General features: G+C 50.3%; 1 protein-coding gene across 15 annotated transcripts in view; it reads right to left on the bottom strand.

Moving 5' to 3' along the window:
• UBR5 (ubiquitin protein ligase E3 component n-recognin 5) overlaps positions 1 to 13832 on the bottom strand; it is a 2036132-nt gene that overhangs the window by 239716 nt on the left and 1782584 nt on the right. For all 15 annotated transcript variants that reach the window (XM_085605144.1, XM_085605147.1, XM_085605145.1 and 12 more), the window contains one exon: positions 11459 to 11543. In XM_085605144.1, the coding sequence (XP_085461270.1) occupies positions 11459 to 11543 (85 nt within the window). The remainder of the gene's footprint in view (positions 1 to 11458; positions 11544 to 13832) is intronic.

The following is a 13832-nucleotide window of genomic DNA, read 5'->3' as shown; positions in this document are numbered from 1 at the left end:
CAGTGCAGGTCTCTCAGCTGGGGAGAGATGTGGCTGAAGCGGGGGGTGTCCAGGATAAGTCGTGCAGAGGCGTTCTGTATGCGCTGGAGTCTTTTCTGTAGTTTGGCTGGTGTTCCAGCGTAGAGGGTGTTTCCGTAGTCCAGTCGGCTGGTGACGAGGGCCTGGGTGACCGTCTTCCTGGTGTCGGTGGGGATCCACCGGAAGATCTTTCGGAGCATTGGCAGGGTGTTGAAGCAGGATGACGAGATGGCGTTGACTTGCTTGGTCATCGTGAGGGAGGAGTCCAGGATGAAGCCCAGGTTGCGAGCATGGTCCGTTGGCTTTGGAGCGGAGCCCAGGGCAGGAGGCCACCAGGAGTCGTCCCAGGCGGAGGCGGATGTTCCCAGGATGAGGACTTCCGTCTTATCTGAGTTCAGTTTCAGCCGGCTGAGCTTCATCCATTCCGCGACGTCTTTCATTCCTTCCTGGAGGTTGGCTCTGGCTGTGGCGGGGTCGTTGGTGAGGGAGAGGATCAGCTGGGTGTCGTCGGCGTAGGAGATGATGTTGAGGTTGTGTTGGCGTGCGATGGCTGCGAGGGGGCTCATGTAGACGTTGAAGAGGGTGGGGCTGAGCGAGGATCCTTGCGGGAAGCCGCAGATGACTTCGGTGGCCACGGACCGGAACGGGGGAAGGCGGACTCTCTGGGTTCTGCCGGCGAGGAACGAGATGATCCATTCCAAGGCCTTTCCTTGGATTCCGATGTTGCTGAGGCGCTGTATCAGAGTGCGGTGGCATACGGTGTCGAAGGCTGCCGAGAGGTCCAGGAGGATGAGGGCAGCTGTTTCCCCGTTGTCAAGCAGGGACCGGATGTCGTCGGTGGCTGCGATGAGGGTGGTCTCGGTGCTGTGGTTTGCTCGGAAGCCGGACTGCGAGGGGTCGAGGGATCCGTTGGTCTCGAGGAAGGCGGTGAGTTGTTTGTTGACTATCATCTCGATGACTTTGGCCGGAAAGGGAAGGAGCGAGATGGGGCGGAAGTTCTTGAGGTCCGTGGGGTCCGTGGTGGGTTTCTTCAGGAGGGCGCTGAGCTCGGCGTGTTTCCAGCTCTCTGGGAAGTTGGCGGATGCGAAGAAGCGGTTGATGATGTTCCGGAGTTGGGGTGCGATGATGGAGTCGGCTTTGTTGAAGATGTGGTGTGGGCAGGGGTCGGTTGGGGAGCCGGAGTGGATGGTGTTCATCGTGTGGGTGTTATCTTCGGTGCAAACCGTCGGCCAGGTGCGGAGGGTGGTGGTGGTGGTGGGGGGGTCCGGATCGGTGGTAGGGTGCCGGAGTTGGGGTGCGATGATGGAGTCGGCTTTGTTGAAGATGTGGTGTGGGCAGGGGTCGGTTGGGGAGCCGGAGTGGATGGTGTTCATCGTGTGGGTGTTATCTTCGGTGCAAACCGTCGGCCAGGTGCGGAGGGTGGTGGTGGTGGTGGGGGGGTCCGGATCGGTGGTAGGGTGCCCGGTCTGTGCGCAGAAACTGTTGTGTATGTCTGCAATCTTGTGGTGAAAGAACGAGGCGAGTGAGTCGCAGAGGTCCTGCGAGGGTGTGATGTTGTTGTTGCAGGCGCTGGGGCTGGAGAGCTCTTAGACGATGCTGAAGAGTTCCTTGCTGTTGTGGGAGTTGTTGTCCAGTCGTTCTTTGAATGTGGTCCTTTTGGTGGTGCGGATCAGTTGGTGGTGTTTGCGGGTGGCATTCTTGAGGGCTGTCATGTTTTCTGTAGTTTGGTCGTGGCGCCAGGCTTTCTCGAGGGTACGGCAGGTTTTCTTGGAGTTTTTGAGGTCTTGGTGAACCAGGAGGCTTTCTTGCTGGTGTGTCTGCTGGGGGGGTTCTTCAGTGGTGCAAGGTCATCGGCGCAGTTGGTGAGCCACTGTGTGAGGTTGCGGGTTGCTTCGTTGGGGTCCGTCGTGTTGGTGGGGGGGTTCTGGCTGAGGGAGGTGGTTAGCTGTTCGGCAGTGATCTTGCTCCAGCTTCTGCGGGGAACCTGTTGAGGGTGGTTGTGGGTCGTGGTTCTCCTGAAGTTGAAGTGGATGCAGCTGTGGTCTGTCCAGTGCAGTCCGGTGGAGTGGATGAAGGAGATGTGCTTGCTGGAGGAGAAGATGGGGTCAAGCGTGTGGCCGGCGTTGTGGATGGGGGTGTTCACCAGTTGCTTGAGTCCAAAGTTGGCGAGGTTGTCCAGCAGGGTGGCGGTGTTGCTGTCATTGGTGTTCTCCAGGTGGAAGTTGAGGTCTCCTAGGAGGATGTAGTCTGAGGAGGTAAGGGCGTGCGGGCTGACGAAGTCTGCGATGGCTTCGCTGAATTGTGTGCGTGGTCCCGGGGGTCTGTAGACGAGGGTGCCTCTGAGGGTGGTCTTGGGGTCGGTGTGTAACTGGAAGTGAAGGTGTTCGGCGGCGGTGAGGGAGTCATCGGAGTTGGTCGTGATTCGGATGGTGTTTCTGTGGACGATGGCGATGCCTCCTCCGGCTTGGTTGACGCGGTTCTTCCGGGCGATCTAGTAGCCATCTGGGATGGCTATGGCGATCTCGGGAGCTGAGGAGGCGTTCATCCATGTTTCTGTGAGGAAGGCGACGTCTGGTGATGTTGTGTCGAGAAGGTTCCAGAGTTCGACGGCGTGCCTGTGGATGGAGCGGGTGTTGAGCAAGATGCACTTGAGGTGGTCGTTGCTGGAGCCTGGCTTGGTGGGTGCGGTGCAGGATCGGGTGCAGGTGAAGTTGCAGGCGTGGCAGGTGAATGCTCCGTGGGTGCGTTTCGGGTTGGCTTGGTAGCAGGCTGGCTGTCGGCCGGTGTTGAGTGCGTGGAGGGTGGCGGCGTCGTATCTCTGTCGGGTTGGCTGGCTCCGGCGGGGTCCAGGGGTTCTGGCGCTGGGCGCGGTCCAGGCGTAGATGGGGAGTTGCCTTTGGCGCGCCTTTGGCGCGCCCGCTGCGCGTGGCCACTGCGCGTGCGCGCGGTCCTCGCCATATATGGCGAAGTGGGAGGGAGGAGCATCTGAGAGGCGGGAGCGGGGCAGCGAATGGGGAGCGGGTGCCAAGAGAAGGGGGCGGGGCCGCAGGAGAGCAGCGGCGGGGAGCGTAAGGGGGGTGGAAAAAGCGGGAAGACAGAGCGGGAGAGCGAGGGCAAGCCTGGGAAAGCTTGGAGAGCAGGGGCCTTAAGGAGAGGCGGCAGCAAGAGAGGCCAAGAAGGCAGCAGCAGCAGAATCTGGGCACACGGGGGCCGTGCGGAGTGGAGTGACCGGGTCAAGGGTCACTCCTGATACCAAACTTCTCAGTTTTCAGTGTAGCCATTATTGTGCTGTGGAGTTTGTAATGACAAACTCCCAGCACCATATACTCTTAATGGCAGCACTGCACTTACAATGTCTAAGAATGGACTTAGACACTGTAGGGATACAGGGGTCATGCACCTGTACCCTAAAAACTTGTATAGTGCATCCAGCTAGAGGGATGATTGATGTATGCCAGGGCAGTGGGTTGTAAGCATGGCACACAGAGATGTGTGCCATGTTGACTCTTCACTTTGTTCTGCACCAAAACACGCAGCCTGCAAAGGCAGTGTGTGAGTGTAATAGTACAGGGCCTCTAAGGGTGGCACAATAAGTGATGCTGCCCTTAGAGGTCTTGTGAGAAAGTGCCATCTTTCTTGCATGGTATGCCACCACTTTTTGCTGAATTGCTGAATGTACTTTGACTGAGTGTGCCCTGGACTCCTGCCAATCAGGTGCCCAGTGCCTATGTTCCTTCCCTAAAACAACAAAACCCAAATTGGCAAACCCTGGCCACATGTCAGCCTCTGGTAAATGGTACCCTAGGTACCCAGGGCCTTGTGACCAGGGAAGGCCTCTAAGGGCTGCAGCACTCATTGTGCCACCCTTAGAGGCCCTGTACCCTTACACACGCACACTGCCTTTGCAGGCTGAGTGTTTGGGTGCAAGACAAAAACAAAGCCGACATGACACACATCCCTGTGTGCCATGCCCATCACCTACACTGCCATGGCATACATCAGCCACCCCTCTAGCTGGGTGCCTTATGCCAATGGTGTGGGCGCAGGGGCCCTGTGCCCCTACAGTGCCCAGGTCCATTCCTGAGCCCTGTAAGTGCAGTGCTGCCATTTAAGAGTACATGGTGCTGAGAGCTCGTCAAACACGAGCTCCACAGCACCATAATGGCAACACTGAAGACTGAGAAGTTTGGTATCAAACTTCTCAGCACATTAAACCCACACTGATACCAGTGTGGGATTTAATGTACCAAGCACCCCAGAGGGCATCTTAGAGATGCCCCCTTAAACCTAACCTACAATCCACGTCTGCTCTGAGGCTGCCTAGGCTGCCACACAGCAGACATGTTGCTGGACCCCTGGGTAGGAGAGCCCCTGCTCTCCTGGGCCTGCAACAATGCACATCCTGGGCGAGGTGCTAAATCTCCTCCCCCAGGATGGGCAGGGGGAAGCTTTAAAGGCATGCTGCCTCTGTGAGCTTCCCCAGGCCACTGCAACCCCCCACTCTGGCGGGAAGCTTTGGCCGGAAACCCCAAATAAGGACAGGGGATGTGCCAGCCTGCCAACCCCACCCCTCAGGTGGGGGAGGGGAGGTGAAGCACATCTCCGGGCTCTCGCCATCTTGAAGATGGGGAGCCCTACCCTATCAGGACTAGGCTACTGCCCCCCTCCCACAGGAGAGGCAGGATAGGGGGTGTACCCACCCCAGGACAGGGACCCATTGGTCCCTGCCCTTCACCTACCTGTAACGCCCCTAAATCTAGTATTTAGGGGCCCCCTGAACCTTCCTTCCCCAGATTCCAGATTCAAAACTACAAAGAAGAGCAAGAAGAAATAAGACCTGCCCTGCAGCTGCTAAGAAGAGGAAGACACCAACTGCTTTGGGCCCAGCCCGACCGGCCTGTCGACCCTCGAACCTGCTCCAACCCGGCATCTCTTGTGGCCAGCAACCTCACAAACCCCGGAAGGACCTGGCTACCTTCTGGCTCTAAGCCCCTGGGACTCCCATGAGTAGAGGCTCTTCTCAAAACCTACCTCTAATTCCTAGCAGCAGCCCGGAACCGCGAACCCAGCACACTCTGCACCAGCCAAGCCTGGCCAGTGCCGGAGTGGACAAAGACCACGAGGACGACCCCACGGCGACTGTGACCCCGAGTCCGGCACCCAAGGACCTCCCTCGACACTCCTGAAGGAGGCTGCAGCCTCAGAACAAGGTGCCCCCCCAACCGCGATCAACAGAGGGTAAGATTTCCCGACACCAAAAGGCACCCCTGCACGTGGCGCCCCGCGGCCCCCTGTGCCCAATCCCGGGGTACCTACCTATCCTCCAACTACCCAACTTACCTCTCGAAGTGGTGGTGGCACCTGAAGAGTCCTCGTACCCGAGCTTGCAGTCTTTTTCTAAACCGGAGATTTCCCATTGAAATCAATTGAGCGCCCGAAGGCTCAAAAGCACTCTGCACCCAGCCGCCCGAGTGGCCCTGGCTGTGAAAACTCTACACCTACCTACTTCCCCTGAGTAAGTGACCAGGAGCCCAGCTCCCACAGCCGTGCGGCTTGCCAGTCCGCAGCCACCAACCAAGGCCCCCCTATCCCTCATAGGATAACATTGGGCCTAACTCTCTCTGGACCCGGCCGCCCTAGAGTCGCTGAGGGTGAACCAACTGTACCTACCTGACCCTGGGGGACCCCTGAGTCTATGCCCAGAACGTCAACTCTGCCAGTCGAGTACTTACCCGTAAACCGATAACTCTATTTTCCTCATAGGGTAACATTGACTGGCTTTTTCCTGAAATTTCTTTTAAGTGTGGACTTTTCAAATCTTAAAATATTCACCAAAAATCAGCCGAGTAACGAAAACGAAATTGCTCACCTGCTCTTAGGTGAGCTCCCAGTGCTGGATCTTGGTGCCCAGCACTGACTCTGAAAAATACTTACAACTGTACTTACCCGTAACCCAATTTTCTTCCATAGGAAATCATTGACTGTTTTTCTGTGAAATTTCTTCTAAGTGTCAATTTCTGTAATCTTTAAATATTCTTTAAAAATCGTATAATATCTGAAAACGTAATTACTTACCTGTTTAGGATAAAGGTCCCAGTACTGAGTCTAGGCACCCAGTACTGGATTACAAAAGTAACGAGAACATACTGTACCTGCAACTTGAATTTTCTTCCATAGGGAATCATTGACTGTTTTCTTTGAAATATTTTCGAAGTGTCAACTTTTAAAATAGCTAAATATTGTTTAAAAATCATTATAGTAATTAAGTCGACTTCCACCACTTGATTCTGAGTACTGACCCAGGACTGAATCTAGGATCCACTCCTGGAATTCCAAAAGTAATCCAAAAAGTAATCTGTTGCAAATAACTTGAAATTTCCATTGAGCTCAATGCATTGTTGTGTTTAAAATAGAGTTGCCTATTGCAACCACTTGTAACTGTTTACAAAAGTCAATTGCATATTGCAAAAGTATTTATATGAAACATCTCATTCTGAGAAAGTATATTTTAAATCCAAGTGTTGGGTCTAAAATAAAACAAGCATGTATTTTTTATATATAAACCATTGGCCTAGAGTTCAGTTATTGAGTGTGTGAGACCATTTGCTGACTGAGTGTGTACAACAAATGCTTTACACTGTCCTCTGATACTGCCTTACTGCTCGACCAAGCTACCACTTTAGAGAGTAAGGTTATATCTAAATTTAGCCTCTGTCAAACCCTTGGGGACTGTGGACTCTGTACACCCTGTACCTATTAAGGAACAGTATATACAGAGCCACTTTCTCACAGGTCTTCCCTGGTTACTGTGCCCTGGGTACCTGGGGTACTATTTACCAGGGGCTGACCTGTTGCCAGAGATGCCAATTGGGTTTTGTTTTTAATGCAGGTTTAGGGAAAGAACATATGCCCTGGGCACCTGATTGGCAGGAGCGCAGGGCACACTCAGTCAAAGCACATCAGCAATTCAGGAAGAAGTGGGGACAACCATGCAGAAAGAGGGCACTTTCTCAAACTAGGGACTTACTAGGGTGCTAAAGGCCTTGCCAATTGTGGTAAAATTAGACATTTACCTTGTTTTAAGGGAAAGAGCACTGGCACTGGGGCCTGGTTAGCAGGGATCCAATGGTCTTTCAGTCAAAAACTCGATATACTGTACCTGTTTGCAGAACTTGTTCTTCCTTCAATAGGATAACATTGCAGAACCAGAAATTGACCTGTGCCCACTTTTTAAAATAAAAATACTTTTTTATTTAAAAACGTACTTGCCTGAAGGATTTTCTCTGATAGCATATCAGGTCTAAAGGTACTTGGTATTTTTATAATTTGGTGGGGAGCTCCTTCTTGAGTCGTGTTGTCATTTAATAATCATTGTGTATATTTTGCAAATGTCTTGCACTCCTCCATGTTAAGCTTAATTGCTGCTCGACCACACTACCCTCTAATAGAGCACGTTGGGATTACATAGCATACCCCCGTCCACTCTTAAGGGAACCCCTGGACTCTTTACACTATATATCAACTTTTGACCTATCACGTAAAGAGCCAGCTTCCTACACTGGGTAATTCATAATGACCAGTGCCCAGTGCATATACTTAAGATGGCTTCCTGCACACTTGCAATGTCGTGGCAATGGAACCAGACATCAAAAGGCATATCTACTGACGCAGATTGTCCCCTCACATAATATAATGCACCATGTCTTAGGGTTCTAAGGCTTGCTGCAGGGGTGATTTACATAAAGTATATGCAATGGGCATGACACACTGGGAGACTACCATGTCGTATTTTCAAAAGGGTTTGCACCATTTTACGCAGCCTGCAATGGCACTCTGCATGCAATTTGTGTGTGGGTCCCGTAGTATGGTATAATACAAGCTACAGTCCTTAGGGGCCCACTTTGGTACCCATGCCCTTGTTACCAGACGTACCACTTACTAGGTACATACTTACAGGGGTACTAAAGGCCTTGCCAATTGTGATACATTTAGACATTTACCTTGTTTTAAGGGAAAGAGCACTGGCACTATGGCCTGGTTAGCAGGGACCCAGTGCACTTTTAGTTGAAAAGCATCAGTACTAGGGCAAAATGTGGGTGTGACCATGTCAAAAGCAGGAACTTTCCTACAGTAATATATTTAACCTTAACCGGCTCCTTGAAAATTTTAAGAGAGGGTTTGAGTATCACTTTCAACATGAGCTAGTACTGCGCAGAACAGTGGACTGCAGAAAGATTTGAAGAGAAAATCCTCTTCGATAGGCTCCTTGTGCATTTCCACACTATGATATGCTGCATCCCTACCCACAATCCTGTGGAAGGAGGTGGTGGTGTTTGGAGGGGAGGGCTGGAGAGGGTAATGGTTGTGATCCTTTTTCCTTGGTAAATCCACATCATAAGAATCCCCTAGATCTACTTGTGGGGTGACATTTTATGCCCCCCCCCCCCCCTTCACCTCCATCGCGTTCATCCAGGTCAGAAGATGGTGACTCTTGTGGTGTATATGACAGTGGGTCAGGCAGAGAAAGAAATGGAGATGTACGAGGTCTGGGTGATGTGGGTGAGGGGAGAGGCAGGACAGGATCAGGAAGAGGACTGGTGGGTTTGTCGTGCCTCTTCCGCTGTTTGAGTGGTGGTGGGGGTTCGAGAGCTTCTTCAAAGCTGAGCTCGTACCTTGTGCTGGAGGCTGTGTGAGGATTTGGCCTGTCTGGGCATGGATGACAATCTGCCTCTGGCAAGCGTCCAGTTCATCTTGCAGTTCTGGAGGACTGGTTCTATGGACTCAAAAGCTGATGCTCCAGTCAGCACAACGTTTCGGCGCTGGCCTGGGTTTGGATGCTGACTGTTTCGGATCCAAAGGCCAGGCCGGTGCCAAGCCGGGAGCGTGTGCAGCCAAGCCGGGAGCATGTGCAGCCAAGCGAGTCGTCTTGAGGATTTTCTTTGGTGCTGAACCGAAGCTGGGTGGGGTCTGACAGAAGGTCGATGCAGGTCATGGCAGAGGCGGTCCAGGATCCAGTCTCTGTGGCTCCAGAGCAGCTGAACATATCAGTGGAAGCTGGGAGCAGTGTCGAGGAGGAGCGGGATTTGTACTCACCAACTGTTGAGCCGGCTGGAGGTCTTCGATCTCAATGTTGAAGCCAGAACTCACTTCCAGCAAAAAAAGCCTCCTTGTCGGCAGCCGATGGCTCGGGATGATGTTTTCCCTCAAGGTCCTGGGTGCCGAAGAAGTCTTGGGTACTTAGCCACTCCTGCGTGACATCTCAAGTCAACAGGCCCAGCGGGCTTGTAGAGTCATTTTCCACCAGAAGGACCGGCAAGAGACCCAAGAGGCTTTGTTGTGCTCAGGAGAGTGGTAATGATTACAGACCTGGTGGAGTTCGGCCTAGGGGTGTTTCGCTTGACATCAAGGGCAATATCAAAAAGGTGCCTGTTCCTTCACAGGTGAGGGACGACCGAGTGGAAGGGAAGAAGGCCTGAACTGGCCAGGTCAACCGGAGATCCGCCTCAGGCAAAACAGAAGGCGTGGACCTGATACAAGAGAAGGAGAATGTTTCCAATAATGACGGAGGGAGAGGAACCATGAAGGCCGAATAGAACGCTGTAATGGTGCCGATCTGTGATGCAGGAGCACACGTCTGATCCAGATGGCAGGAAGAAAACGATCTAACAATGGAGCAAATGACCATGCGCATTGCAAGCAAGAGTAGGAGTCATAGTACCTCTTGACTCGAAAATAATTCTCCTAAGAAAATCAACTTGCACACATCCGGGTCCATCACTAGATGGCAAGAGTATTTATTTTTATTTTATTTTATGATTTAATATAGCGCTGAATCACCCCAAGGGGTATCTCTGCGCTTGCAACAGAAGACTATCTCGGCACTAAAAAAGATGCGTTTTCATCAGCTTTCTGAACTGGAGAAGGGGCATTTCTGTACGAAGATATTGGGGGAGACTGTTTCAGAACATTGGAGCCAGGTACGAAAAGGCCCTGCCACCAGTGCGGGCTTTGTTAATTCTAGGAACAGAAAGGAGTTTTTTAGATCCTGATCTAAGTGAGCATCTAGGAATATATGCTTTCAGTTTCCTAGCAAGATAGAGGGGACTAAGCTCGTTAAGAGCCTTAAAAATCATGCAGCCCATTTTAAATTCCACGCTTTTTTTGACTGGCAGCCAATGTAGTTCATGCAGCAAAGGCAATGAGGGAGTCCTAGCAGGTGAATCAGTTACCAGACGGGCAGCCGTATTTTGGATGACCTGCAATTTATCCAATGAAGCTGCATGGGCAGAAAGAAGAAGAGCATTACAGTAGTCAATCTTGCTCATGATCAATGCCTGAATTAGAGTCTTCCTGGTGGAAAGAGGGAGCAACGGAAAAACTCTTCTAAGTAAACTTAAAATGTGGTAGCAGGAACCAACGATTGTATTAACATGGGTCTGAAGGGTGAGTTTCTTATCGAGCTTAATGCCCAGATTTGTAACTACCTCTTTGGGAGCAGGAACTTTACCCAACTCCTCAGGCCACCAACTGGGCGACCAACAGATGTCAGCACCCCCAAACAACAAAATCTCAAATTTCTCAGTGTTTAACCCCTTCAGTGCCACGCCCTTTCCCCCTCCTGTGCCGGGCATTGCATTAGTGGGTGGGGTTCATGACGAGATAGTCTCGTCATGGGCACAGCGCAACCGTGCTCCATGACAAGACTATCTCGTCATGGGCACAGAAGAGGTTAACTGGAGATAGTTAGTTTTCATCCAGGAGGCAATTGCCATCATACCCTGAGAAATTTTTTTTTGTGTATCTGATCTTGTTTTGTCGAAGGTGAGGAGGAGTTGGGTGTCATCTGCGTAAGAGATAGGATTAAACCCCAAATCCCTCATCAGTTTAGCCAGGGGGGTCACATAGATGTTAAACAAGGTAGGGCTCAAGCATGAGCCCTGGGGGACACCCCTGGTAACCTGTGAGGGAGCAGAAGAAAAGGAACCCAGTGACAATGCCTGAGTACGGTTGGACAAGAAATCTGACAGCCACCTCAATGCAGATCCGTTAATACCAAGCTCTTGTAATCTGTACAGCAGAACTTGGTGAGAGATGGTATCGAATGCTGCTGAAAGGTCAAGCAGCACCAAAAGTGCCGCTTGACCTTGATCCAGAGCCATTCTAATATTATGTAGTATGCACAGCATGTGTACCTAGAGCAGCACATGCCTAGAACCCTTTATTTTTTAGTTCAGCAATTGTACGACATTAAGCATGGGGAAAAATTTGATGTACCTTGCTCAAAACAAGCAGCATTAAACAGTCAAGACGCTAACAGTTTGTAGCAAGCAGAACAATGAAATCTGCTTTCTAATTCCTGAGCATTCAATAATGTAATTTCTCAATATATCATATACATAACAAAAAAAGGCAAAATTGTCTACTTGGAGATAATACTTACTTTCCTGCCGAGCAGTACTTTGATGACATGCCGATTCAATGTTATAGGACATAGTTCATTTTGCAGCAAGCATAGTCCCAGAATCCTAAACACAGAACATGTTACAAACTTTGAGAACATTGGAAAATCAGGTATTAAAACTGTACATAAAATTTCCAATTAATTGACATAGCATGGCATTAGGATTGAGAAGAGCACAATGAGAATCAAGCTTGACTTCCTCAGAGAACAATCTTTGAAACAAACTCATTCCACTTTACTGCCTACTGAGATTAGATTAAAAACATAACAGCAGTACATGCCGTGCAGTTCACTTACTGTAACAGCATTATCAGAAAAGGACATGAGAGAGAGCACAGTTAAAAAGCACCAAACCCCAGGTGAAAACTCAAAAAGAAAGTCCAACAGTTTCGGATGGTTACAGCCTAAATGGTGTATACCCTTCTAGGAACTTTAACTAGACCACTGACTAACACACGAGGAGAAAAAGGACACTAGGAGACACCAATGAAGGCATCTCACTTACAGGCCAAAAGCCTACATCATCCTAATGGGTCAGAAGCCAGTGTGATGTAAAAGCCAGCAAGTCTTTTTAATGATTGCCCTTTCCTGGAATATAACTGCCCAGTTAAAAAGCAACTGTCTTTAATTAGGATATTCAGCTGTCATAGAGATGTAGAAACAAACAAGTTACATAAAATTGACTTTGAAGTGACCTTGCACTGTTCTAGGAAGTGATGACATAGAACTGTATAGGCAACACCCCTGCGTGCTGTCAGTTTTTCCTAGAACTTTGCTGTACTTCAAGCTGCTGATCAACAATAACAGTCTTGAATGTGACAATGTGTGAAACCTAGCTTTAGACCTTGTTAGAACCCTAAAAGTCTACTCCAAAGAATAGGCAGGATGGAAGGTTGTGAAGAAACTGGGATTAGATCAATACGTTATATATTTTGAAAACGTTCCTTCTGATATAGACTACCTAGCTGCAAATTCTTCACCTCTTCAACATTACCCAGCTGTCAAACTGGATCCGGAAACTTTTCAGGAGTTCCCCTGCGGCCCAGTAGATGGTGCAGTACAGCTCTGTACCGACACCTTCTGCCTTGGAAATGACACGGGGAGCCTATATAAGCTCCACTCCCAAACGGTGACGTCACTTGCTTTCGAGAGCATGATACAGCGGGAAAGGATTCGTTTCTGCATAGCCATGACTTTTTTCGATCCAAAGAACTCCACAAAGCTTAGATTGTTCACCAGGTGTTTTTTGGTACGATCTACGTAAAAGCTCAGCGCTCTCTTGGGGTCCAAACAATGAAGACTCTTCTCCTCCGTAGAGGAGTAAGAGGGAGCATAGAAGGCCAGCAAGGTGATGTTCCGATTAATGTGGAATGGCGTCACAACTTTAGTTAAGAAATATGCTGCTGTATGCAAGACGAACAAGTTAATTACCTTCGGTAACGATGTATCTGTAAGAGACATTAGTAGTGATAGATTCCTTACCTTAGAATCACCCCCAGACGTCAGACTTGATCCGGGGAAATTTTTCTTAGCAATACCCCTGTGCGCCGATAGGTGGCATTGGTCGCCGGGATTACATTGCGGTGTCTACCGACGTCAGCTATGACACGACTTTCCATGCCGGAAGCACAGAGCTATGCAAGACACTGACCACTAGTGCACATAACTAGGGCCATGTAAGAAAGTCCCTATCCCTAGAAGTCAGTTCGCAGAATAGGGTGGGGCGGTAAGGAATCTATAACTTCTCATGTTTCTTACAGATACATCGTTACCGAAGGGAACTTGTTCATCTGAAAGAGACCATAGTTATAGATTCCTTACCTCAGAATAGAGACCCCAGCAATGCCAACCCCGGAGGTGGGTCTGTGAACCAAGTTCACACCAGGAAGTCCTGGAGAACAGAAAGGCCGAAAAAGCCGTCTCTTCGGACTTGGCTGTCCAGGTAGTAATGCTTGGTAAAAGTGTGCAATGATGCACACGTGGCTGCCTGACAGATGTCAAGTAAGGGAACTCCGCGTCCCAAAGCAGTAGTGGCTGCCGTCACCCTGGTAGAGTAGGCGCACAGTCCCACTGAAGGTTCCTTTTTAGACAAAGAATAACAGATCTAGAGACATAGAACAACCCATCAGGAGATGGTACGTTTTTGCACTGCCCAACCTTTCTTAGCCACGAAGAGTTGATCGTCCACCCGGAAGTCTTTTGTGTGGTCAAGGTAGAAAGACAGAGCACGCTTTGGGTCCAGACGGTGGAGTCTCTCCTCCTCTTTGAAAGGGTGCAGAGGTAGGAAGAAGATGGGCAATGTGATGGTCTGAACTATGTGGAAGGAAGTAACCACTTTGGGCAGAAAAGAGGG

Source organism: Triturus cristatus, chromosome 5_1 (genome assembly GCF_964204655.1).
Source record: "Triturus cristatus chromosome 5_1, aTriCri1.1, whole genome shotgun sequence".
Taxonomy (NCBI): domain Eukaryota; kingdom Metazoa; phylum Chordata; class Amphibia; order Caudata; family Salamandridae; genus Triturus; species Triturus cristatus.
This window is presented reverse-complemented; position numbering and strand designations above follow the sequence as displayed.